Below are 25,439 nucleotides of genomic sequence, written 5' to 3'. Positions count from 1 at the left end.
ACAAAAAACATGATATCCAGTATCCATTTGTACCATAACTAACCTTGGTCGGTGATCCTATGATGGTGGGCAAGGGGCTTTTATATAGCCATTCTGAACTCCTTGGGGATGATCCCATGTGTTTTGTAGGAGACGCTCCAAGACTGACGGGTCGTGGTGGCTGTGGAGAATGACTAAAGCCATGTCCAGCATATGAGGGACAGACGGGGTCTGAATGTTGCTTCCTTAGCTTCTGCTTGTTCTGGTAGATGTCTGTGAGGGTCGGGGCACTTGGAAGTCTTCCACCCAGCAAACACTGAGGCGACTGCGACTGTGGCACTGGGGAACCTGAGCACACAGAAAAATAAAATCATACATTGTAATTGGAACTTCTACATGCTTACAGGGGGAATAAATGCAGGTGTCAGGATTTTAAGAGGTTATCCAGGGAGATGCATTTTTTTGTTTGAAAAGAAATGGTCAGAAAAAGTTAAAATGAAAAAAAGAAGCACTGTCAGGGGATTGGGGGAGGTAAGCAATGCTTTTAAAAAAAATATATATTTAAAGGGGTTAATAGTGTTGAGCGAACTTGTGTTTTAAGTTCGGAGTCTAAAGCTACCACGGACCATAACTGAATTTAGAATCCATAACGGGATACTTCGATAACCTGAACTTTAGACGCCGAACTTAAAACACAAGTTCGCTCAACACTAGGGGTTAACTAACTCTTTACAAGTGATGACCTATCCCCAGGATAGGCCATCACATCTGATCAGCAAGGGTCCGACACTACTACTGCAGTAGCTCTGACTCCAGAACTACACAGATCCATCTGCTGTGCATTGGACGGAGAAGGTCACTGCAACACTTCCTATATTCATTTTAACATCTATTAAATTAATCTTTTGGGCAAAAGCGATGGACTGTTTTCGGCTTAGTGAAGGGCCAGTGTGCGTCTGGGATTCTCTCACTGGTCACTGAATGCTTCCATCATGTACCACCTCTCTGGGTGTAAATTCTGCTCACAAAGCACTAGGTTAGTACTTCAAGTGTGGCTAGCATAAAAAAAAACTCATTTATTATTTTTATGATATATTATTTTCCTCCTCCTAGTCGAATACGTTTGTAGCACTTTAGATTATTGCTGGCTTCACTTATTTCCACAGGTCTTGTAATAAACGCTGATGCTGTAGGTTATTCTAGGTTCAGTTCAGAGGTATTTTTCACAGTCATAATTCTGCTTGGGACAAAGTCAATAGACTTTCTTGCAGTTGAAAGGTCTGCCCGGGTTAGGCCACCCAGATTCACCTTATTACAGTCAAGAGGTCTGCTTAGGTGAGTCTCGAAGTTCACTTCAGTTGATTTTCCCAAGTGCGATATATTTACAGCCTGGGTAAGGCTCTGCTCTCAGATATAGCATAAGTGAACAGTGCTTCCTTATGAGATACTTTCTGAACCTGTTATTTATAGAAGACAGGATGATCTGATCATTTTTGCACAGCTACAAGAAATACCATGTCAACACTGTTCTGCTTCCATGGTCTTCTAGGGATACATTATATTATGGTACGTTCGTATCTGCATAAGGCACAGATTCACATCACCAGTTTTATGCAGGAACGTACTGGATAGGATGTATCCAAGAGAGACCCATGGTGATCGGATTGATAGTTACTTCTGGTATATATCTTTATGTATTTTCTAAAGCCATACGCAGTTTGAATGCACTGACTGGCATCTATAACATAATATCTGCAGACCATACCTCCTGAAGAGCTTCTACTTCTGGACTCGTGGCCTTGAGCATGACCGCAGCAACAATGTCCAAGCTGCTCTGGGATGGTTCCGACTGTACGAGAAAAAAGGTGAATGAGAGAGGGCACAGCGTACATGCATGGAGATTGTCAGGACAACATACTGACGGCAAGTTGTTTTTATTGCTGGATATGAAACTCTGACCGTGCCTGTGGGGGACACCTATGGAGGCACTGCCAATGGGTCTGCTTACATATATACTTTGCCAAAGACAAAAACTGGAAGAATGAAGCAGGAAATCAGGAAAAAAGTTTTCTCTTTCTTCATTAACTGGTATCTAAAACCATTTTTTTGGCAAAAAAAAAAATATATGAAGGAAACACAGACCAAAATGAGGCCTGTGTGTGGAAATGTGTTTGTCCACTGACAAATTATAATCAGGCCACTGAAACCTCTTAATACGTGTAAGGCTACTTTCACACTCGGGTTATGTGTGGGTCTGTCATGGATCTGCACAGACGGACCCGTTCAGATAATATAACCGTCTGCATCCGTTCAGAACGGATCCATATGTATTATCTTTAACATAAAGACAAAAACTCACTGAAAAAAGTGGCCTAAACGGCTGGAAATGCTCCAAGCCCAGACACTGTAGCGTGTCTATAACCAGGGGAGCAATTCCTCCGCATGCGGTCCGCAGATAACGGCAATCCCTTGAGGATTGTCAGCTAGTATTGTCAGTTGCGTATCATTTTGGTGCATTTTTTGCAGTGATTCATCTTTAACATAGCCAAGACGGATCCGTCATGAACACCAATCAAAGTCAATGGAGGATGGATACGTTTTCTATTGTGAAAGATTGTGTCAGTGAAAACAGATCCGTCCCCATTGACTTACGTTGCGTGTCAGAACGGATCCGTTTGGCTCAGTTTCGTCAAGCAGCGTTTTGGTGTCAGTCTCCAAAGCTGATGCATTCTGAGCGGATCCTTTTCCATTCAGAATGCATTAGGGCAAAAACTGATCCGTTTTGGACTACTTGTGAGAGCCCTGAACGGATCTCACAAAACGCCAGTCTGAAAGTAGCCTAAGTCACTGGCTATACCTGCATACAGTAGGAATATCCTGAAAAAATAACACTTTATTAATAGTTTTTATTCTATTATATATTATTAATAATTACCTAATGGAGAATACGGTCGTGAAGAGCCAGTGGATAGACGGCGTCCAGTAGCTGACACCACGTCTGCTGAACTTGGAGACCCAGAGCCAACCTTTAAAAAGCCCATGGGGCTGGTATTGGAACGTCTCACTGCCCCTGATCTGTAGAGAGAAGAAGTGTTGGAATTATTCATTCAGTTATCACATTTTCCTGGTTAGGAATTAATAAATGAAGTTTTCCTAAAAGTCCTATTGGTGATTGAACATACACATAATAATAGGATAGTAAATAGGAACATATAAAGAAATCTGATCAAGATGCTTGTCCGAGAAAAGGCCGAAGGGTGCTCTAGAATAAAGATATTTATGTGAACTGTATTTTGCTGAGGTGTGTACTTTTTTAATGCTGTGATGTATAATAAAAAGATGAAGCCTTCTTTGGAGAATATGGAGGAAATGTGGTGGTGGTGACATCTAGCAGGTAAGCGCATTTATCCAAATACTTCTGAACAACGCAATGATTATTCAGATGTAAAAGTGTGTAACGTATATAGTCTATAGAGAGAGAGTCTATACATTCATTCGGTTCTGAACATTTCATGTACCCTGTACAGTATTCTCGGGGTCTACTATAGTGAAGCTTGGAACAAATAACGCCACCTGCACCGCTATCTGCCTCTGCTCCACATTGGCTTACATACATTGTTCATACAGATATGCATTTTATAGCTATGTGCTCTTGACTAATTACCTTACGCACATCTCATATACAGTAAATTTCTGATCTTGGGTGTTGCAGGCTAAGGGTACTTTAGCATTCGAACCAGCCAAACAGAAGGTGTCCATGTAAAATTGCATGTACCATACCTGGGTGACCCATGCGGGTTAGATGTCGGGCTAGCAGTGGATGAAAGATTCTGCTCGATGCGTTGATAGTTCCGTAGCTGTGTTGGGACAGGAATAGGTGCCGTCTCGCTGCGTGGTGACGTCTGAGGCTGGTTCTGTCTATAGTCAAAAAGCATGAACAGCGGGAATAAGTCCCTGTGTACTGGTCTCTGCGCTATCTGAACCATTGCACAACAGGAAAAGCAAAAAGTAGCAGAAAATGACTTGAGTGCTAAAACTAATGGCTTTAAAAATCAATCTCCTCAAAGTGTGAAAAAAGCTTTCAGCGGAGCCAGACTACAAACAGTCCCTCCCGTGGACTCTTCATTGGTATATGCAGGCAAAGAAAAGCAGAGCTTGTACAACAGCAGGACTAAGTCCCTCCCTGTCAGCCAAGCACTGCTGTGCAAAACAAAGCATTTCTAGGAAAAAGTCAGCTTTCAGCGAGAACAGGAAGTCCAAGCGGAGTGCACGCCAGCTGCCCTGTTTACATGGACCTATCCCTGTACTGCAGGTTACATATAAAGATACATTATGTAAGTATACCAGGGCAATACAAGGACCTGTTATCCCCTTCACTTTACTCCTACATGTGCGTCAGCAACTGCATGACCTCTCTCTTAGTGGAAGCATTTACATACCTGCGTACATAACTGGTCAAAGGCCTAGAATTATAACTCCGTGCTGATTCTGCCGACAAGGATATCACATAACGTGGAAGAACATAATGTGCCCGAGTTATAACCAACCTTAATCTTTTTTTGGGAAATCAGTGCAGTCTTTAAAGGGTAACTGCAGTTCAAAAGCTTCACATGTAAAACGTTTTAATCAGTGGGACATCAATTGCTAAAATGTCGTATAAAATCTACGCAGGAAATCTTTCATCTTCCTGTGCCAATTTTCACCGCGTTTGCAACCTTTTAAATGAGCAATGTCAAAGGTGGTATTTCTACACGGCCCCTCTCCAAAATGAGGCATTGTGAGCACAAGGAGGGGCTAGTGGACCGGCGTACTTATTTCACCAGTTTTATGGTAGATATAAAGACAGAAATCTCTGGCAGCTCCGAGCAGGAGTAGATTTCCGTTTAGGCACATGGGCTGCTGGAAAATGTGCCTAATTTAGGACAAGGAGTGCGCCTCGCCATAAATAGTCAGTGCCACCAGTCACAGTGCCAGCAGTCAGTGCCAGCCGTCTCAGCCATTAGTCAGTTCCAATAGCCACCAGTCACAGATCAGTGCCACTAGCCACAGCAACCAGTCACAGTGCCAGCCGTCTCAGCACCACCAGTCAGTGCCACCAGCCACAGCCACTGCCAGCCGTCTCAGCCACTGCCACCAGTCAGTGCCAGCCGTCTCAGCCACAGCCACCAGTCAGTGCCAGCCGTCTCAGCCACAGCCACCAGTCAGTGGCAGCCGTCTCAGCCACAGCCACCAGTCAGTGCCAGCAGTCTCAGCCACCAGTCAGTGCCAGCGCCATTTAATATAGACTGTTCCTACTAATGTTTATGCACCAATGTTATAGCGCCCTTAATTGTAACGGGCTTAATGTCTAGTTGTTACATAATTCTCCAATCCTCTAATATATAAAGCTGAGTGTATGTATGTATGTATGTATGTATGTATGTATGTATGTATGTATGTCTGCTAAAGGAATCTGCACCATTGCATTTACAATCACGAAATTTGGCACACAGGTCCATCAGGTGTTCAGGAAGGTTTTAGACCGAGTCTCAGCTCTCTAGCACCATTCCTGAGATATTCCCAAAAAATGCATTAGCCAATAGAAGCCTGGTCACATGACCCTTATCAGCCAATAGAAGCTCGCAGGCCCTTAGTCTCCACATACACACAGTTTTACACCAGGTTTCCATAACAACCCAGCCATTTTTCTTCACTGCTGTAGGTCAGCTTTAAAGGGGCAGGGCGCTGTGGATGACGTTGTTATGGGAGCGGAGTGCTGTGGAGGTCACAGTTAAGGGGGCAGGTATTGTAGCCTCAAAAGACAGACTTAAAAACCCCGCCCCCAGTTCCCGCTAAGCCAAGCCCCGACCCGGTTAGGCCATGCCCCCTCCCACTCCGTATCAGACGGGGATTGAAAAGATGAAGATAAAAATCAACTTCTGTCAGCTGCAGGGGTGGGAGGGAGGGTGACTTTCTCCCTGCAGCTCACGCTCACACAGCACAATGCTGCTGTCTGAGAGTGAGCGGTTCAAAAGGACATCCCTGTGTCCGTCCAGGCCCTGCGCCAGATGGAGGGCAGGGAGTCTGAAAGCCGGACTGTCCAGCCTAAAACCGGACCTTTGGCCACCCTAGGGGCAGGCTGTTGTGGAAGTCACTGTTAAGGAGAAGGGGTACTGTGGAGTTCACTAATAAAAGGGGCGGGCTGCTGTGGATGTCACTGTTAAGGCTCCATTCACACGTCCGCAAAATGGGTCCGCATCCTTTCCGCAATTTTGCGGAATGGGTGCGGACCCATTCATTTTCTATGGGGACGGAATGGATGCGGACAGCAATTGCGGAGCGCGGCCCCGGTTTTGGGTCCGCAGCTCCGCAAAAAGATAGAGCATGTCCTATTCTTGTCCGCAGCTTGCGGACAAGAATAGGCATTTCTATGGGGGTGATGGGCTGGTGTGTTGCAGACCCGCAATTTGCGGGTCCACAACACACCACGGATGTGTGAATGTAGCCTTAGGGGGCGGGATACTGTGGAGGTCACTGTTAAGGGGGCGGGATAATGTGGAGGTCACTGTTAAGGGGGCGGGATGCTGTGGAGGTCACTGTTAAGGGGGCGGAATGCTGTGGAGGTCACTGTTAAGGGGGTGGGGTACTGTAGAGGTCACTGTTATAGTCGATACGGTCAATGTATTTTAACAACACAACACAAACATTAAATGAAATAGATGAAATATACCCGTGCGAAGCCGGGTCCTTCTGCTAGTCATATATAAAATGTGATGGCAGTAGCAAACATTTCAGGATCAGCATTGACCGTAGTTTATAATAGATTGAACAGATGCAGTCAAAGTTTTTTTTTAATGCTAGTTACTAAAGGGATTTTCCAAGATTTTTATACTGATTTAATCCTCTGGTTTAATCATCAGTATCTGATCGCTGGGGGTCCGACACCCGAGACCCCCTCCAATCAGCGCCCCGGCCTTCTCCCTGCTTTTTCTAGGTCGAGTGACAATACGTTCATGTGTCACGTGGCCTAAGAGCAGCTCAGCCCCATTCAAGTGAATGGGGCTGAGCACAATACCAAGCACAACCACTATACTATGTAAGGCGCTGTGCTTAGTGAGCAAAGAGAAGGCAGCGGTGCTCACAGGAGCATTGGTGCCTTCTCAAAACAGCTGATACTCAGCTGATCCTGAGGATAGGTCATCAGTAGAAAAATCCTTAATTCTGCTATCAATCACACCTTTCCTTTCATGGGTGATCATCTGTCACTTGGACACATACACTGTATACGTCTGTGTTGCAATTTGTATATACTTTATGGCAGAAAGGTAGTCAAATGTACCAGGTGTATCACTTCAAGACACCCACAAGGGAGCTTTAGTTCTATGATGGGATGGAGTGAGCTGTTTTTTCTTAAATATTGATGGCCTATTCTTAGTCTAGGCCAGTGATGGCTAACCTCAGACACTCCAGCTGTGGTCAAACTATGACTCCCAGCATGCTGCATTCATTTCTATGGAGTTCTGAGAACAGCCAAGCAAGTGTGTATCTTGGGAGTCGTAGTTTTACCACAGCTGGAGTGCCGGAGGTGAGCCATCACAGGTCTAGGCCATCAATGTTTGATGGTAACTCTGATCAACAGAATGAACGAGTAGCAGAATGCGGCACTGTGCCTTTGTAGAGAACAACTGGGATGTTGCACAGCCTGCTTGTTGTGCTGATCAACACAGGTTGGATCCCCACTAATTTACACATCAATGTTTAAAGGGGTCTTATCTTTAGAACAGCTCATCAATATCAGATCAGTGGCAACCAGACACCTGGCACCTTCCTTGATCAACTGTTCTCAGCAGCCACAGATATAAAACAGTGGACAAAACCGGAAGCGGACAGCCCCGACCACTGTGTGGAGAGTGGAAGCAGAGCTGCAGCAACCTGTCACGGCCACTACACAATGGACACAGCTGCTATTAGCTCTGTCCACTCTGCTATTTCTGGCACCAGTGGCTGTTGAGAGCAGCTGATTGGTGGGGGTATTGGGGGACACATACCCACAGATACGATATTTATGACCTATCCTAAAAATAGGTCTTAAATATCTAGAGGCTGGACAACCCCTTTGGAAAAGCTCCAGAAAACTAGATTTTTGTACTTACCGTAAAATCTGTTTCTCTTCATGGGGGACACAGGCATTGACCATGGGTATAGCTGTTGCCACTAGGAGGCGGACACTAAGCACACAAAGTGTAAGCTCCTCCCTCTTCAGCTATACCCTTCCTACAGGGACTAAGCTAAATCAGTTGCAAAAGCAGTAGGAGAAGCAAAACAAAAAAAATCACCCTATGTACAAACCCAAAGCCACATAGGTCCGAAAAGGCCCCTAAACAAAAGAATGGGTGGGTGCTGTGTCCCCCAATCAACGGAAGAGAAACAGATTTTATGGTAAGTACAAAAATCTAGTTTTCTCATCCATATCATTGGGGGACACAGGCTTGACCATGGGACATTACAGAGCAATCCCCAAGGGCAAGCATAACAAGCAACCCTACCGTCAATCAGAGAACCGCTGTCTGCAAAACTCTACGCCCCAGAGAAGCGTCAGCCGGTGCAAAGGTGTGCACCCTATAAAACTTGGCAAAAGTATGCAAAGACGACCAGGTAGCCGCTTTGCACACCTGAAGGGCTGAACCCCATGATGCACCACCCACGAGGCCCCCACTGCCCGAGCCGAATGAGCCGTCACCCAGAATGGTGGGGCCCGGCCATTAACACGGTACGCTTCCTTCCACAATGGCCAGACGAATCCATCAGGAAATGGAAATCTTCGACACCGCCAGCCCAAAAGAACGGAGAGAGCCGACACTTGCACTTTGAGGGAGCTGAGAGCCAGCCCCAAGTCAATGCCCGACTGCAGGAAAGCGAAGAGTCGCGGCAAACAGAACCGAACAGGAGGCAGCTGATGCCGCTCGCACCAACCAAAGTAGGACTTCCAGGTCTGGTGGTAGATTCTGGAAGACGACGGCTCCCTGGCCCGAATCATGGTTTGGACCACCGCATCCGTGAAACCCTGAGCCTTCAGTACGGTGGCTTCAATAGTCATGCCGTTAAATGTAGTGACCCGAAATCTGGGTGGAAGATCGCCCCCTGCGACAGAAGGTCCTCCCAAAGAGGAAGACGCCAGGGTTTGTCAGCGAGAAGGGTGACTAGAGACGCGTGCCACATCCAGCACGGCCAATCTGGGGCCACGAGAATGACGGGCAGTCCCTCAGACCTGATCTTCCGGAGGAGACACGGAATGAAAGGAAGAGGCGGGAACACATAACGAAACGTGAACCGACTCCACGGAAACACCAGCGCGTCGCACGACAGGGCCATGGGGTTGTTGAAGCGGGAGGCCATGAGATCCACATCCGGTCACCCCCACCGCTCGCAGATGGATCGAAAGACCTGCAGGTGAAGAGCTCACTTGCCGGGACCGAAGAGCTCCCGGGCTGAGGAAGTCTGCGAACCAGTTGTCGAAGGTAAAGGAGCGTTCCTTGCGTGACCATGCTCCTTGAACAGAGAGATTTTCCAACACTCTTTCCCCCCCCCCCCCCAGACTCCTGAGGCTTGCGTCCGTTGTTAACCTCTTTCAACGGAGAGGAAGGAACGAGCAGCCCGATGTCAACGTAGGAGAGACCAACCACCATCTGAGGGCCTGGCGAACCGGGGCAAGGAGACGCATCGGCCGATCCAAGGAGGCTGGGGAGCGGTCCCAGCTGGACAGAATGGCTCGCTGAAGCGCTCTGGTATAAAATTGAGCATAAGGAATTGCTTCGAAGGCAGAGACCATGTGACCCAGAGCCCGCATGCAGCGACGAATGGGAACCGGAACAGGCCGCAACAAGGGGCGAATCTGCAGGCGGAGAGCGGATAGCTTCTCCGGGGGCAAGAACACTTTGGCCTGAAGTGTGTCGAGTACCATGCCCAGATAAGTCAACCAATGCGATGGATAAAGACAAGACTTCTGCCTGTTCAGGATCCATCCAAAGCCCTCCAGGTTGCCCAAAACTATGCTCAGGCTGTCCGCCATCACCCGGAATGACGGACCCTTCACCAGGATGTCCTCTAAGTAAGGGATCGCTCCGATCCCCCTGGCATGGAGCAGGGCCATGACTGCCGCCAGAATCTTCGTAAAGACCCTGGGAGCCGTAGTCAGACCGAACGGGAAGGCTACAAACTGGAAGTGAAATGGACCCACTGCGAACCGGAGAAATCTCTGATGACTGACGCAGATGGGTACGTCAAGATTAGAATCCTTGATGTCTATCGAGGATATGTACTCCTCCGGTTCCATGGACGCAATAACAGACCTCAGGGACTCCATCCGAAAGCTGCAGATGCGAAGGAAACTGTTGAGCTCCTTGAGGTCCAGCACGGTACGGACCGTCCCCTCTTTTTTGGGAATCACAAAGAGATTGGAGTAAAACCCCTGAAAATGGTCTGGGACCGGAACAATCACCCCCTGCCACAGCAGCATGTGAATCGCCTGAAAAAAAAAAAAAATTATAAAAAACCAGCAGACCTGCAACGCAGGGAGGTCTGCCTCCTACAGACACTAAGCTAAAACTGATTTAGCTTAGTCCCTGTAGGAAGGGTATAGCTGAAGGGGAGGAGCTTACACTGTGTGTGCTTAGTGTCCGCCTTCTAGTGGCAACAGCTATACCCATGGTCAACGCCTGTGTCCCCCAATGATACGGATGAGAAAACCCCTTTACAGAGAGAACTGATAAGCCATATTCTAAAAGACAGGGCAGTGGTTCGCCTCACACTCAATAAAGTAGTAAGTTAAAATGGATTGTGGCTTCGGGAGAGTCTACCAGCAAACTATAATTTCTCAGGAAACAGCTGCATAAAATTGGATGTAACCGTGCACTGCAGCCCTCTGCTATTCAGATTAGGTCTACACTTCCAACAGGACATTACTCACAAGGGAGAGGTCAGCAGCAACCAACTGATTGCCAAGTAGTGCCTTCCTAAAACATATTACTTATAATAATACCAACATATTCCCAAGTGCTGTGAATACAGATACTGGGAGCCAAAACGTATGAAAACCCAAAATATCTAAATAAATTAGAGCACCAAGTCCAAACTTAGCTATGCCAGCTGGGGAGGATTGGCCAGACCTTACAGGGAAAGCCCCCATCCCTGCCACTGGCTGGTTACATAATAAGAGATCAGTGGTAATTAACGCTGTTACAATCAGGTACTCATGCAGCCGGCCAGCGCCTCCTGTCAATTTAGACCCTCCTACAATATGGGTCCACTTTTAGGTATTTTTTTCCAGGGCCACTTTAGGTTCCCAATCCGCCCATGACGCCAGCAAATGCAGCTCTGCCCATAACACAGCCCTGTGAAGTGCTATGTGGAAACAGTCGATGTTATTAAATGTCTAAAATGCCTGGAACTGGCTAATCTGCAGTGCCAAAGGAGATCGTCCTCTGCTACAGTTAAAGGGGTTGTCCAGGTTCAGAGCTGAACCCGGACATCCCTCCATTTTCACCCCGGCAGCCCCCCTGACTTGAGCATCGGAGCAGTTCATGCTCCGATGCTCTCCTTTGCCCTGCGCTAAATCGCGCAGGGCAAAGGCATTTTTTTGGAGATCCGGTGATGTATCGGGCTCTCCATGGGGCTGCCAGGAAGCCCGGTGATGTCACCATCACTGATGGGCGGGATTTAGCGTTGCCCTAGCCAGTACAAAGGCTAGGGCAGCACTAAAGCCCGCCCATCAGAGCCAATGACGTCACCGAACACACTGCCAGGCGGAAGCCTCCGTCGGGCAGTGTGTTATGATAATCAAAAGAGCCCGTGCCCTGCGCGAATTAGCGCAGGGCAAGGGAGCGCATCAGAGCATGAGATGCTCCGATGCTAGCCTCAGGGGGGCTGCCTGGGTGAAAATAAGGGTATGTCCGGGTTCAGCTCTGAACCCGGACAACCCCTTTAATAGTAATGTAACAAGTGGGCAGCTGGATATTACCTTCTGTGAATGGGAAGTGACAGCAGAAACAGTCTGATAGGGAAAAATAGCAATGATCTTTAACCTGTAGTTTATGGTATCCAATAATGATACTATCTCTGAGAATCGCCAGCCAGACTGATTTATCAGACATGGTGTAAAAAGTCTAATAAATACAGAACATGCCACAGGCTTAAGGTCCATGACAGCTTTTCACTGGCAAGACGATGATAACCTCCTTCATTCTGTTCTATTCATTACCAGCAGCACATATCTGATTACACAGGAAGATGTGCTGCGGATAATCTGGCATCTATCCCCCTGATGAAAAACACCCATCAGCCGATGAAAGAGCATTTGCTTGTTCATCGGCTGACTGGGCCAATTATCAGGAACGAGCGTTTGTATTCCGGATAACTGTCCTGAAATCGTGCAGTGCAATAGGGCCTTAAGACTGATAGATCCAGCAACGTGTTCTTGTACTTTCAGGATTATAGACAGGACTCTTAATGGGTTTTGCCGTGTAGGTTTTCTGGTGAATGCCTCACAATACATCACTGACACGTTACTTTACTATTGTGATGATCATTTAATAAGGCTGCATTCTGGACATACCTGGTAGTAACAGCTGAAGAGCTACAGCGAGAGGAGCTACAAGGGGCCTTCTGTGTTTGTCCAGAAACGCCAGATATATTCAAGGGAGACTGCCTGCAAAAGTGAGAACATATTAACCAAATCATTACGATACTCATAAGTCCATATATAAATCATGGACTACACCAACTGTTTCATATTATCAATATAAGATAGTTTCTAACCCATTACTGGCACAGAAAGTATTTATACAGATAAAAGGATAGCATCTAGAAAATCCTGTTCTTCCGAGTAGACTGTCTCCTCTACACGGATATATGGGCTGTTAGAGAATAAATCTGCAGTACTACTGTCTGAAGAGAATGTTCTACGTGGCTCTAACAATCCTCAAAGTGATAAAGTAGGCAATAACTTACCCTCCGCACATCAAGAACTCACTAGACGCCCTGCGCCCGGCTGTCCCTGTAGGCATATCATCTGCAATAAAAGGGTCACAAATTACGTTCACAAGATCTGGTGTGTTGCTGAAGCATCATATGTCTTATACAGGTGCACCCTAAGGTCAGGTACATTACATACACTCAATGACAAAAAAAATTATAACGCACCCAGATAGAAATGTCGGATTGCTGAAAAAACTCAGCATGCAGTTATGTCTCAGGCAGATACTGTATATACATTATGACCGGTGTGTGATCTTGCCACAAGAGGACATAAAAGTGCTCCCCCTGCTGCCCTATAAAAAAAAGGCTCTCAGGAGCTACTTTTGGGTAGATCTCTTACTAAGAGATCACTGACTGCTGATATGCTTGTATGACACACTCAGACATTTTGCCCAGTCGACAGATTTTGAGAGGGGGCGCATCAATAGACAGAGAAACCGGAAGTTCATTTTGACGCAATGCCCACTATCCAAGTTATTCTGGTCTAGCTGTTAGGACGTGTTGAAAGCAGGGGTTACATGAGGGCACGCACACATGACAAACAGGCTCTGGACTGACCACCAGTAGAGAGGATCATGTGATCCTCCAACAAGCAGTAGTATCCACAGTTTTGTTGTCCACCATCCAGACACAGATGGCACCTTCATTACACACCCCTCTCTCTGTCTGGACCAGTTCCAGGAGCTTAGCAGAAGGAAATTTGGTGTCACGGCACCCATTATGTGTCCTGCCGTTGACAGCCAGCCATCATCGCCTTTGTTTGCAGTTGGTGACCCCTAGTAGTGATACGAGGGACAGTAACAGCTCAGTGATATGTGCAGGACATCCTGCAGCTACATGTGTTGCCTCTCATGGCAGGACTTCCAACTGGCATTTTACCAGCAGGATAATGCTCACCCACACACAACAAGGGTTTCCCAGGAATGTCTCCCCCAGATTGCAACACTTCCTTGGCCTGCTTGGTCACCAGATCTGATTCAACAACCTATGAGTATGCAGGATCTACAGACCCAGGTGCAACATACAGAACCTGTATGCCTCCATGCCCAACCAAATCACTTTTCCATCACATTATACACTGCTCAGTTACAGGGTTACAACCGCCCTGCAATCCAGTAGTGGTGACCACGATTACACACTGTAGGAAAAGGTGTTGGCCTGTACACTCTTACAATCCCTGACACCAGAGAGACCACCTACTGGATTGCAGGGTGGTCATAACCCCTGGATACGAGCAGTGTATAATGTGATGAAAAAATGAATCAAGCCAGCAAAAGGCAATATGGACAATCACAATACATAGGTAAGTGCCTTGTATTAACGTTGTCTACAAGATAAATGCCTTTGCTAAAGTGAGATGGTTTGCTCATCTCCACTTTGATGCCTGCATGCATTCACATTTTTGATCAATTTTGTTAATGACAGATAATAACTTTATGGCTCAGATTGCAAACACTTAATAATTTGGATCTAAATGATAACTGCTTAGTGTAAGTGGGCATTTAAGCTTTCACAAAGCACTTTAGTATTGCAGACAATTAAATACTTCATACAGTAGGGTAAACAAAACACACCCAAATCTTTATAGGTTTTGCGTACATTTCTCTGTTTCCAAAGATTAACCCAGAAGATAACAATGCATTTTGTATTACTGACTGATAAACCATACAAGTTAGATATTTCTGTAATTCTATTTTGCTGATTTCAACAGGATCGACCAACAATCTATTATGTATGGGGACACTTTGAGTGGCCATCAACATCTGCCTCTGGGGAGAAATGAACATGCATGCAAATCCAGTCAGGAGTCAGAGAGCACAAAGTACTTTGCCGATAGCCATCTTATGAGTATTGTCTCCATACGCCATCAATAGCTGTTTGCCGCAGTTATTCTTCTCAACTTCTCCACTCACAGGCAAGCAGGGAAGTCCTCCAGCCACCACCTTGCGGGGCTCCGTTTCTAGATATAGATGTGGGTCCTAGCGGTGGGACCCACACCTATAAGACAATGTGGGCATATCCTAGCTATAAGCTCCCATTGTCTGAGATGAGACAACCTCTTGAGATTGTATTATCAGTAGAAGAGTTAATATAAATGTATACTACCAGGTTCTGCTTCTACAAGAAGGCAGAGCTACCTTTATTGTGATGGGCTCTCTGCAATGACTGCTTCATAGCTCTTCCCCTTTGCTCTGAGAGACAGCTGCATGGGTCTCCTAGTTAGATACTACAGCTATAATTCAGTGCAGAGCAGAGGAGATATGAGGCAGATCACTGCAGAGAGCAATTCACAGTGAAGCCCCGCTCTGGGAACTTGCAGGAGCAGTGCCTAGCGGAATAAAAGTTCATATTCACACTACTCCTGACAATAAAATATATGTTTAACTGTCTATTGTCAAAACTGCTGACAAACTCCCTTTGATACCTGGATGGCCAACTTTTTTCAAAAATCTGTAATTTTATCCAATAGACATCTTTTTTTATATGTAGCAAACAAAATACAACTTTGAAATCTTTTTTTTTTTGCCTGCTGAAAAACTTAGAGGTGGGTGCAACTTTGTGCAATCAAAAGCCATAATAGCATTGGTAGACTGTGCCACCGTGTTTATGGACAGCACAGAGAGCTGCCAAGTTAATGTCTGTTATGACACACTACAACAGAAATCTTACATGAGTGGTCAGAGGAGGGGTTGCTTGGTACCAGGACAAAGTCATCTGTGTCACATGAAGAGTTCTTGCTGCTTGTGCTGGCAGAGTCCTTGGAGATTTGTAAGTAATTTGGAGGACCCAATGGTGGTGATGACAGATTTTCTTCCTGGATATGCTGCATGTCTGGCAGAGACTGGGAAGTAAAATAATATATCTATCAAATCAATTCATAATCAATAGTTCACTGTACACAGAGCCAGAAACCACCTTCAAGAAACACTGTACTGTATGTAAAAGAAAAAAAGAAAAACAAATCCCAGTAATTTTCATTTCAACCACCCTTTCTCTCTCACAAACCTCCCATGAGACCTGACTTCATGATAACTGGCTGCAGCAGGATACTCCCCACTACTACAGCTTCTGGGACTTACAATGGTTTTCATATGTTTACTTATCTATAAAATGACTCGAAATTACAAAGAGGATTTTATCAAGCAGGTTTATTTTGATATGACCTTATATACCTAATGTGAATTTGCAACATTATTCTTGCCAATAAAAAAAGATTTTATAAAAAAATAAAATAATAGTTGGAGTAATTAACCTCCTATACACTTACAGGAGGAGATGCAAAGCGACAAGATGGTGAGCTTCCACAGGAGCTGCCCGAAATACTTGACCCCGAGTACGTGGGCACTGGGACAGGGCAGGCTAGAAATACAAGAAAGAAAATGTTATTTATATCCCTAAGACTTCATGCACACAACATGTCCAATTTGTGGATCTGGTCCGCGTGAAGTCAAATGGGACTGTGGTCTATATATTTTGCAGGACATATTCTTTCTGCAGAATGGACAACAGATGCGGATGATCCGTATGCTTTGTGCATCTGTATGTCCGTTTCGCAAAATGATAGAACATGTCCTATATTTGGCCGCAAAAAGAAGCCCACGACCCACTGGAGTCAATGGGTCCATAAAAAATGAAGACGCAGACGGTATTCATATTTTGCAGATACGGTCGTATGCATGAGGCTTTAGGATGGAAAAAGAATAAACTGTAGTTCATGCAATGCCAGTTAAACACACAACTATGCTATCAGTATGCACAAGTATGGACAGATAAGACTGAGGAACTAGGTCAACATCAGCTTCTAGATAAAGCAGTACACATTTTACACTTCAGAAGTCCATTAAATCAATTGATTTGTCCCATCCATTAAATAAATGACATATTATAAATGAAAAGGTTTCATATACATCTATTAGTAGGAAAAGTCATGTATCATTACAAACACTAAGAGAAGCTGCCAGAATCTGACATGCAGATGCTTGCTGACACTTTTCAGAGATCAGCATCTCTTATACTGCCAAGATGATATCACATGAAGCACCAATCCACTGGGAATAGCCAACATTTTTCAGAATCAGTGTGTAGTATGCAGTTCGGAATTAGTTATGACTGCGTCATAAATAGGACTTGTAAATACCTCTATACTGGAATAAATGGACACCTGAATTGTATTTTATTTTGCTAGTCATCCAACTGCCTTTCTCAACTGAGTGAGATGACTAGCGAAAGTCATATATATATATATATATATATATATATGATATACACACACACATACATACATACATACATACATACATATATACACACACACACACATATATACAGTACAGACCAAAAGTTTGGACACACCTTCTCATTCAAAGAGTTTTCTTTATTTTCATGACTATGAAGGCATCAAAACTATGAATTAACACATGTGGAATTATATACATAACAAACAAGTGTGAAACAACTGAAAATGTAATATTCTAGGTTCTTCAAAGCAGCCACCTTTTGCTTGGATTACTGCTTTGCACACTCTTGGCATTCTCTTGATGAGCTTCAGGAGGTAGTCCCCTGAAATGGTCTTCCAACAGTCTTGAAGGAGTTCCCAGAGATGCTTAGCACTTGTTGGCCCTTTTGCCTTCACTCTGCGGTCCAGCTCACCCCAAACCATCTCGATTGGGTTCAGGTCCGGTGACTGTGGAGGCCAGGTCATCTGGTGCAGCACCCCATCACTCTCCTTCATGGTCAAATAGCCCTTACTTTCAAAGTTTTCCCAATTTTTCGGCTGACTGACTGACCTTCATTTCTTAAAGTAATGATGGCCACTAGTTTTTCTTTACTTAGCTGCTTTTTTCTTGCCATAATACAAATTCTAACAGTCTATTCAGTAGGACTATTAGCTGTGTATCCACCTGACTTCTCCTCAACGCCACTGATGGTCCCGACCCCATTTATAAGGCAAGAAATCCCACTTATTAAACCTGACAGGGCACACCTGTGAAGTGAAAACCATTTCAGGGGACTACCTCTTGAAGCTCATCAAGAGAATGCCAAGAGTGTGCAAAGCAGTAATCAAAGCAAAAGGTGGCTGCTTTGAAGAACCTAGAATATTACATTTTCAGTTGTTTCACACTTGTTTGTTATGTATATAATTCCACATGTGTTAATTCATAGTTTTGATGCCTTCAGTGTGAATCTACAATTTTCATAGTCATAAAAATAAAGAAAACTCTTTGAATATATATATATATATATATATATATATATATATATATATATATATATATATATATATATATATATACACAGTCCTGATCAAAATTTTAAGACCACTTGAAAAATGGCAAAAAATCATATTTAGCATGGCTGGATCTTAACAAGGTTCCAAGTAGAGCTTCAACATGCAACAAGAAGAAATGGGAGTGAGACAAAACATTTTTTGAGCATTCAATTTAATGAAAACAACGAATAAACTGAAACGGGCTGTTTTTCAGCTGATCAAAAGTTTAGGACCAACACCTCAAAAAAAAAAACTAAACCCCCCCAAAACAGAAATCCAACTTCCAAACATGAACTCAGTAATGAGTAGCTCCGCCGTTCTTGTTTATCACTTCCAAAATTCGTTTCGGCATGCTTGATGCAAGCGTTTCCATGAGGTGAGTGGGAACATTTCTCCAAGTGGTGAAGACGGCCGCAAGAAGGCCATCTACTGTCTGGAACTGTTGTCCATTTTTGGAAACTTCCCTTGCCATCCATCCCCAAAGGTTCTCAATTGGATTTAGATCAGAGGAACACGCAGGATGGGCCAAAAGAGTGATGTTATTCTCCTGGAAGAAGTCCCTTGTCCTGCGGGCATTGTGTACTGCAGCGTTGCCCTGTTGAAAAACCCAGTCGTTACCACACAGACGAGGGCCCTCAGTCATGAGGAATGCTCTCTGCAACATCTGGACATAGCCAGCGGCCGTATGACGCCCCTGCACTTCCTGAAGCTCCATTGTTCCACTGAAGGAAAAGAGCACCCCAGACCATTATGGCGCCCCTCCACTGTGGCACGTAGAAAACATCTCAGGTGGGATCTGCTGGTCATGCCAGTAACGTTGGAAACCATCAGGACCATCAAGGTTAAATTTTTTCTCATCAGAGAATAAAACTTCCACCTTTGAATGTCCCATGTTTGGTGCTCTCTTGCAAAGTCCAAACGAGCAGTTCTGTGGCGTTCAAGGAGACGAGGTCTTTGAAGACGTTTTTTGTTTTTGAAACCCTTCAGTCTCAGATGCAGTCTGATGGTTATGGGGCTACATTCCGCACCAGTAAGGGCCTTAATTTGGGTCGAGGATCGTCCAGTGTCTTGACGGACAGCCAATTGGATCCTCCGGCTCAGTGCTGATGAAATTTTTTTGGGTCTTCCACTTGACTTTTTTTGTTCCATAACCCTCAGGATAATTTAAGAAATTCCAAATGACTGTCTTACTGCGTCCCACCTCAGCAGCGATGGCGCGCTTTGAGAGACCCTGCTTATGCAGTTCAACAACCCGACCACGTTCAAAAAGGGAGAGTTTTTTTAGCCTTTGCCATCACAACGTGTGACTACCTGACAGAAAATGACAATGAATCCACATCTTTGCAGAGATTTGGCTTTTTAAAGGCATGTGGTCCTAAAATTTGGATCAGCTGAAAAACAGCCTGTTTCAGTTTAATCGTTATTTTCAATTAATTGAATGCTCAAAAAATGTTTTGTCTCACTCTCATTTCTTCTTGTTGCATGTTGAAGCTCTACTTGGAACCTTGCTAAGATCCAACAATGTAAAATATGATTTTTTGCCATTTTTCAAGTGGTCTTAAACTTTTGATCAGTAATGTATGTATATATATATATATATATATATATATATATATATATATATATATATTAGGGATCGACCGATATTGATTTTTTAGGGCCGATACCAATACCGATAATTTGTCAACTTTCAGGCCGATAGCCGATAATTTATACCGATATTCTGGGTATTTTTATTTTTGAGGAAAAAAATGTTTTTCCTACACAAATCTGCTGAAAATTAATCTTTATTGTTAACGTGTATTATTATTATAATTTTTTGAAAATCTTTTTCATTTATACTTAATATTTTTTTTTTATTTTATTTTTTTTACTACTAACTTTTAGCCCCCTTAGGGACTAGAACCCTTGTCCTATTCACCCTGATAGAGCTCTATCAGGGTGAATAGGAGATCACACTGTCCCTGCTGCTCTGTGCTCTGTGCACACAGCAGCAGGGAGCTGAACATGGCAGCCAGGGCTTCAATAGCGTCCTGGCTGCCATGGTAACCGATCGGAGCCCCAGACTTACACTGCTGGGTCTCCGATCGGAGGAGCAGGGGAGAGGGGATCCTGTGGCCACTGCCACCAATGATTAATACTGGGTGGGGGGGCGCACTGCGCCACCAATGTTTTTACAATTGGGATGGGGGCGCACTGCGCCACCAATGATTAATACTAGGGGGCTTGGGGGGGGGGGGGGGGCGCACTGTGCCACCAATGAAGATAAGTCTCTCATTCATATACAGGAGGCGGGAGCTGGCTGCAGAATCACCTAGCCGGCTCCCGGGCCCTATGAACGGTAGCTGCGATCCGCGGCACCTAAGGGGTTAACTACCGCGGACCGCAGCTGCCGTTCATAGAGGTCGGGAGCCGGCTATGTGATTCTGCAGCCAGCTCCCGCCTCCTGTATATGAATTAATGAAAGACTCATCTTCATTGGTGGCCCAGCGGCCACAGCCCCTCCCCTCCTCTTGTCTCCTCTCCTGCTATTGGCGGCAGCGGCATCACAGGGGGAGGGAGACACTGCTTCCTTCTCCCCTGTGCTGCGGAGGGAACACAGAACGCGCTGAGAGCAGCGCGTTCTGTGTTCCCAATACGTTATCGGAATATCGGCAAAATAGATGCCGATAACGTTCAAAATCCTCAATATCGGCCGATAATATCGGTAAAACCGATAATCGGTCGATCCCTAATATATATATATATATATATATATATATATATATATATATATACATATATACACACACATACATACAAACATACACACACACACACATATATGCACTTGACACAGAAGGATTAAAGACTATGAACAATATATTTTTTAATTGGCTATATTATGGGATAACATATGTGTAGTTGGGTTTTGTTAAAAACTGTCAACCATTTGTCATATTTTGCAGGCTGATCAATTTCAGTGTGAATTCGATCAGACGAGCTCTCTGATGGCTCAGTCTGTAGCCCCTAGCTCTCGCTCCTGAACACAAAACCTAGGCTGAAATTTTAACAGCCACATAAAATAACCTTAAAGGGGTTGTACAGTGTTAAAACATTGATAACCTATCCTCAGTATCAGATAGGCAGGGATCACACTCCAGGGACTCCTGTTTGAAGAGGTAACAACACATGTGTGAGCGCTGCTTCTGCTTCAAAATAACCGTCCACTGTTTCATTTGCAGCGGTGGCACAGTGTAATTACAACTGCTCGTCCCATTCACTTGAAGTGTAATTACAGTATTTTTCGCTTTATAAGACTCACTTTTTCCCCACCAAAAGTGGGAGGGAAATGGCAGTGTGTCTTATAAAGCGAATACTAGCGAGTGCTTCCATTATGGAAGAACTCACTAGTATGCATTAGGTGCCGGGAGCTCCCCGCACCTAATGCATACTAGTGAGTTCTTCCATAATGGAAGTGCTCACTAGTATTCGCTTTATAGGACACTGCGCTGCAAGCGCTTACGGTACTCACCCTCCCTGGTCTTCCTTCCCGGGACCGGCGCTGCGCTGTCCTGATACCAGACAGTGTTAGGATGTAATGCGCGCACTATGACCTGACGCTGCAAGCCATCCGGTGACAGTGTAGTGCAGGCTGGAGAAAAGACATGGGAGCGCGACTGCTGCCAGAGATGGAGAGGAGCCGTAGTGCAGGAGAGGTCTGTAGTGCAAGAGAGTCATTTATTTTATTCTGATCTGAGGTCTGATGGTTCTGGCAAGGAACTCTGGGGGGTCTGACAATGAGGGACGATCTGAGGTCTGATGGGGGTCTGAAATTAAGGACTGATATAAGGTCTGATGGGGGTCTGAAATAAAAGGGTGATCTGAAGTCTGATTGGGGTCTCACATTGAGGGCTGATCTGAGGTCTGAAATAAGGTCTGATGAGGTCTGACATTGAGGGCTCATGGGGTTCTGACATGGAGAGCTGATATGGGGGTCTGATGTGATGACCTGATATTTATGGGGGTGTGATATTAGGATCTGATATGGTGCGTCTTATAAAAGCGAAAAATACGGGTAAACTCCGCCGCTTCTACAAAAGGGACGACACAGTTAATTTTGAAGGGGAAGCAGCACTTGCATGAGCATCGCCACCTCTTCAAACAGCTGATCAGCAGGGGGTGCAGAGAGTTGGAAACCCCACTGATCTGATATTGATAACCTATCCTGAGGATAGGTTGTCAATGTTTTAGTGATGAACAACCCTTTTAAATAAAAGAGGAACGTCAGCTTTGTGAGAATCAAGTAGAGCAGAATATGAGCCTGCATACAGAGATGTCAGAGAACTTAACTGGTGGATTTTACATGAAACAGGACTGTGCAGCCTGCAATGTATGAAAATACATGCAGGCTGCAAAAGACAAATGGGGTCATTTATCATACTGGTGTAACGAAGAACTGTCTTAGTTGCCCATAGCAAGCCAGTGCCCTAAGCCAATTCTACTTCACACCAGTTTAATAAATGACCCCAAAATAACAACCAATTGAAAAATGTTATTACTGTGCATCAATTTGTGCTGTAACCCCACAAATGCAGCTTAGTAGATAATTTGGAGGGAAGTAGATTATGGAAATCTAAAAGCTCAGTAAGCATCTAATTCCACTCTCCATTTGTTACTGACACAAGCCAACTGAGTAAACCGATCCTCAAGCAAGCACCTGCGAGAATCTCCACTTTAGTACATCTGGCAAGCATACAGCTAACCACAACACGCAGGAATATTTACTATGAAAATATACTCCGGTATGTACTTACACTTTTTGACTGTGGAGACCTGATCTAAGAAAGGATGACTGAAAAATCCCTCTGTAGAAAAAAAGAAAACAGGCATGTTATAACTGAACACTGATTCTAGGCTATAGCGTTATGCATTTAAAGTGCTGGTCCATAATCTAGTTTTACTTGGCACACTTAGACCCCTGGGATGTGAGACAAGGAAGTTCATTTCAGATTGATTAAAGTTTTGGCACAGACCTAAGGAATTCACAAAATAAGAAAATACTCCTTTCTACACAACTTTTACTTATGAATTTCACACATAGTGCTACCTCACATGCAACATTGTGCATAATGTGACATTTTTAGACATCAAATCAGAGAAGAACACAATGATTTTTATGTGCTAAGCAAAGAAGTTTTGCATTTGTTCTCTCATGTGCTTTAGGAACTCTCCCTACATACCCTGAGTCCATAAATATTTGGATAGTGATACAATGGGAGAGATGTACCAAGTATGGCATCACGTACGTAAAAGATCACTGGAATAAGATGTGCCAAATTTATTAAGAGACACAGGCCTCCTAATCTGACCCATTTTTGGCTTTCCATCCCATATGCGGTCACCGGCCTCATGCTCATCGCATCACGGATGCGGACCCATTCACTTGAATGGGTCCACAATCTGGAAGGTCCGCAAGAAAACGCTACAGGAATTTAAAAAAATGCCATCATGTGGAATGATTTGCTTCTGCAGTAAAGAAAAGGGGCTGTTGCCCGGCCGTGCTCGTATTGCCTTGGCCGTGTGCACAAAGCATTACGGATGCAGACCCATTCACTTGAATGGGTCTGCAATCCAGAAGGTGCGGTGCGGAACAGAGGTACGGAACCCCACAGAAGCACTAAGGAGTGCTTCCGTGGGGTTTCTCTCCGTGCCACTGTAGGTACCACAAAAAAAATTAGAACATGTTTTATTTTTTTGCGGTGCGGACAGATCACAACTTGAATGGGTCTGGATCTGTCTGCAAAATCCGCATGGATGTTTTCCGTGCATTGCGGTCCCCAATGCACGAATCAGACGAGCAACAGCCATGTGCATGAGCCCTTACTCTCTGACTTTCTGCTCCTGCAGTTGACATCAGCAAGGAGGAAGTAAAGGACTGCAGTAAATTCTCCATATTGTAATACATGAAGTGCATAGCCTGCAAGTACAGTTGCAAGAAAAAGTATGTGAACCCTTTGGAATTATATGGCTTTCTGCACAAATTCTGATCTGATCATCTAAATCACAACAATAGACAATCACAGTCTGCTTAAACTAATAACACAAAAAGAAATAAATGTTACCATGTTTTTATTGAACACATCATGTAAACATTCACAGTGCAGGTGGAAAAAGTATGTGAATCCCTAGACTAATGACATCTCCAAGAGCTAATTGGAGTGAGGTGTCAGCCAACTGGAGTCCAATCAATGAGATGAGATTGGAGGTGTTGGTTACAGCTGCCCTGCTCTATAAAAAACACACACCAGTTCTGGGTTTGCTTTTTACAAGAAGCATTGCCTGATGTGAATGATGCCTTGCACAAAAGAGCTCTCAGAAGACCTACGATTAAGAATTGTTGACTTGCATAAAGCTGGAAAGGGTTATAAAAGTATCTCCAAAAGCCTTGCTGTTTATCAGTCCACGGTAAGACAAATTGTCTATAAATGAAGAAAGTTCAGCACAGTAAAGATGACTGCAAGAGAACAGCGCAGACTGCTCAATGAGGTCAAGAAGAATCCTAGAGTGTCAGCTAAAGACTTACAAAAGTTTCTGGCATATGCTAACCACCCTGTTAGCAAATCTACGATACGTAAAACACTAAACAAAAATGGATTCCATGGGAGGATACCACAGAGGAAGCCACTGCTGTCCAAAAAAAAAAAAACATTGCTGCACATTTACAGTTTGCACAAGAGCACCTGGATGTTCCACAGCAGTATTGGCAAAATATTCTGTGGACAGTTGAAACCAAAGTCGAGTTGTTTGGAAGAAACACACAACACTATGTGTGGAGAAAAAGAGGCACAGCACACCAACATCAAAACCTCATCCCAACTGTGGAGTATGGTGGTGGGGGCATCATGGTTTGGGGCTGCTTTGCTGTGTCAGGGCCTGGACGGATTGCCATCATCGAAGGAAAAATGAATTCCCAAGTTTATCAAGACATTTTGCAGGAGAACTTAAGGCCATCTGTCCACCAGCTGAAGCTCAACAGAAGATGGGTGTTGCAACAGGACAAGGACCCAAAGCATAGAAGTAAATCAACAACAGAATGGCTTAAACAGAAGAAAATAAGCCTTCTGGAGTGGCCCAATCAGAGTCCTGACCTCAACCCGATTGAGATGCTGTGGCATGACCTCAAGAAAGCGATTCACAC

The 25,439-nt window shown here is 44.6% G+C and overlaps 1 protein-coding gene across 2 annotated transcripts in view; it reads right to left on the bottom strand.

Annotated features, from left to right (window-relative positions):
• ULK2 (unc-51 like autophagy activating kinase 2) overlaps positions 1-25,439 on the bottom strand; it is a 107,104-nt gene that overhangs the window by 9,117 nt on the left and 72,548 nt on the right. For both annotated transcript variants that reach the window (XM_040424694.1, XM_040424695.1), the window contains 9 exons: positions 23,056-23,106; positions 16,259-16,350; positions 15,661-15,832; positions 12,964-13,024; positions 12,569-12,661; positions 3,760-3,897; positions 2,915-3,054; positions 1,745-1,828; positions 44-327 (listed from right to left, as the gene is read on the bottom strand). In XM_040424694.1, coding sequence (XP_040280628.1) covers positions 44-327; positions 1,745-1,828; positions 2,915-3,054; positions 3,760-3,897; positions 12,569-12,661; positions 12,964-13,024; positions 15,661-15,832; positions 16,259-16,350; positions 23,056-23,106 — 1,115 coding nt within the window. The remainder of the gene's footprint in view (positions 1-43; positions 328-1,744; positions 1,829-2,914; positions 3,055-3,759; positions 3,898-12,568; positions 12,662-12,963; positions 13,025-15,660; positions 15,833-16,258; positions 16,351-23,055; positions 23,107-25,439) is intronic.

The sequence above is a fragment of the Bufo bufo genome, chromosome 3 (genome assembly GCF_905171765.1).
Source record: "Bufo bufo chromosome 3, aBufBuf1.1, whole genome shotgun sequence".
NCBI lineage: Eukaryota > Metazoa > Chordata > Amphibia > Anura > Bufonidae > Bufo > Bufo bufo.
Note: the sequence above shows the minus strand (reverse complement) of the source record. Positions and strands in the feature narration are given on the sequence as shown.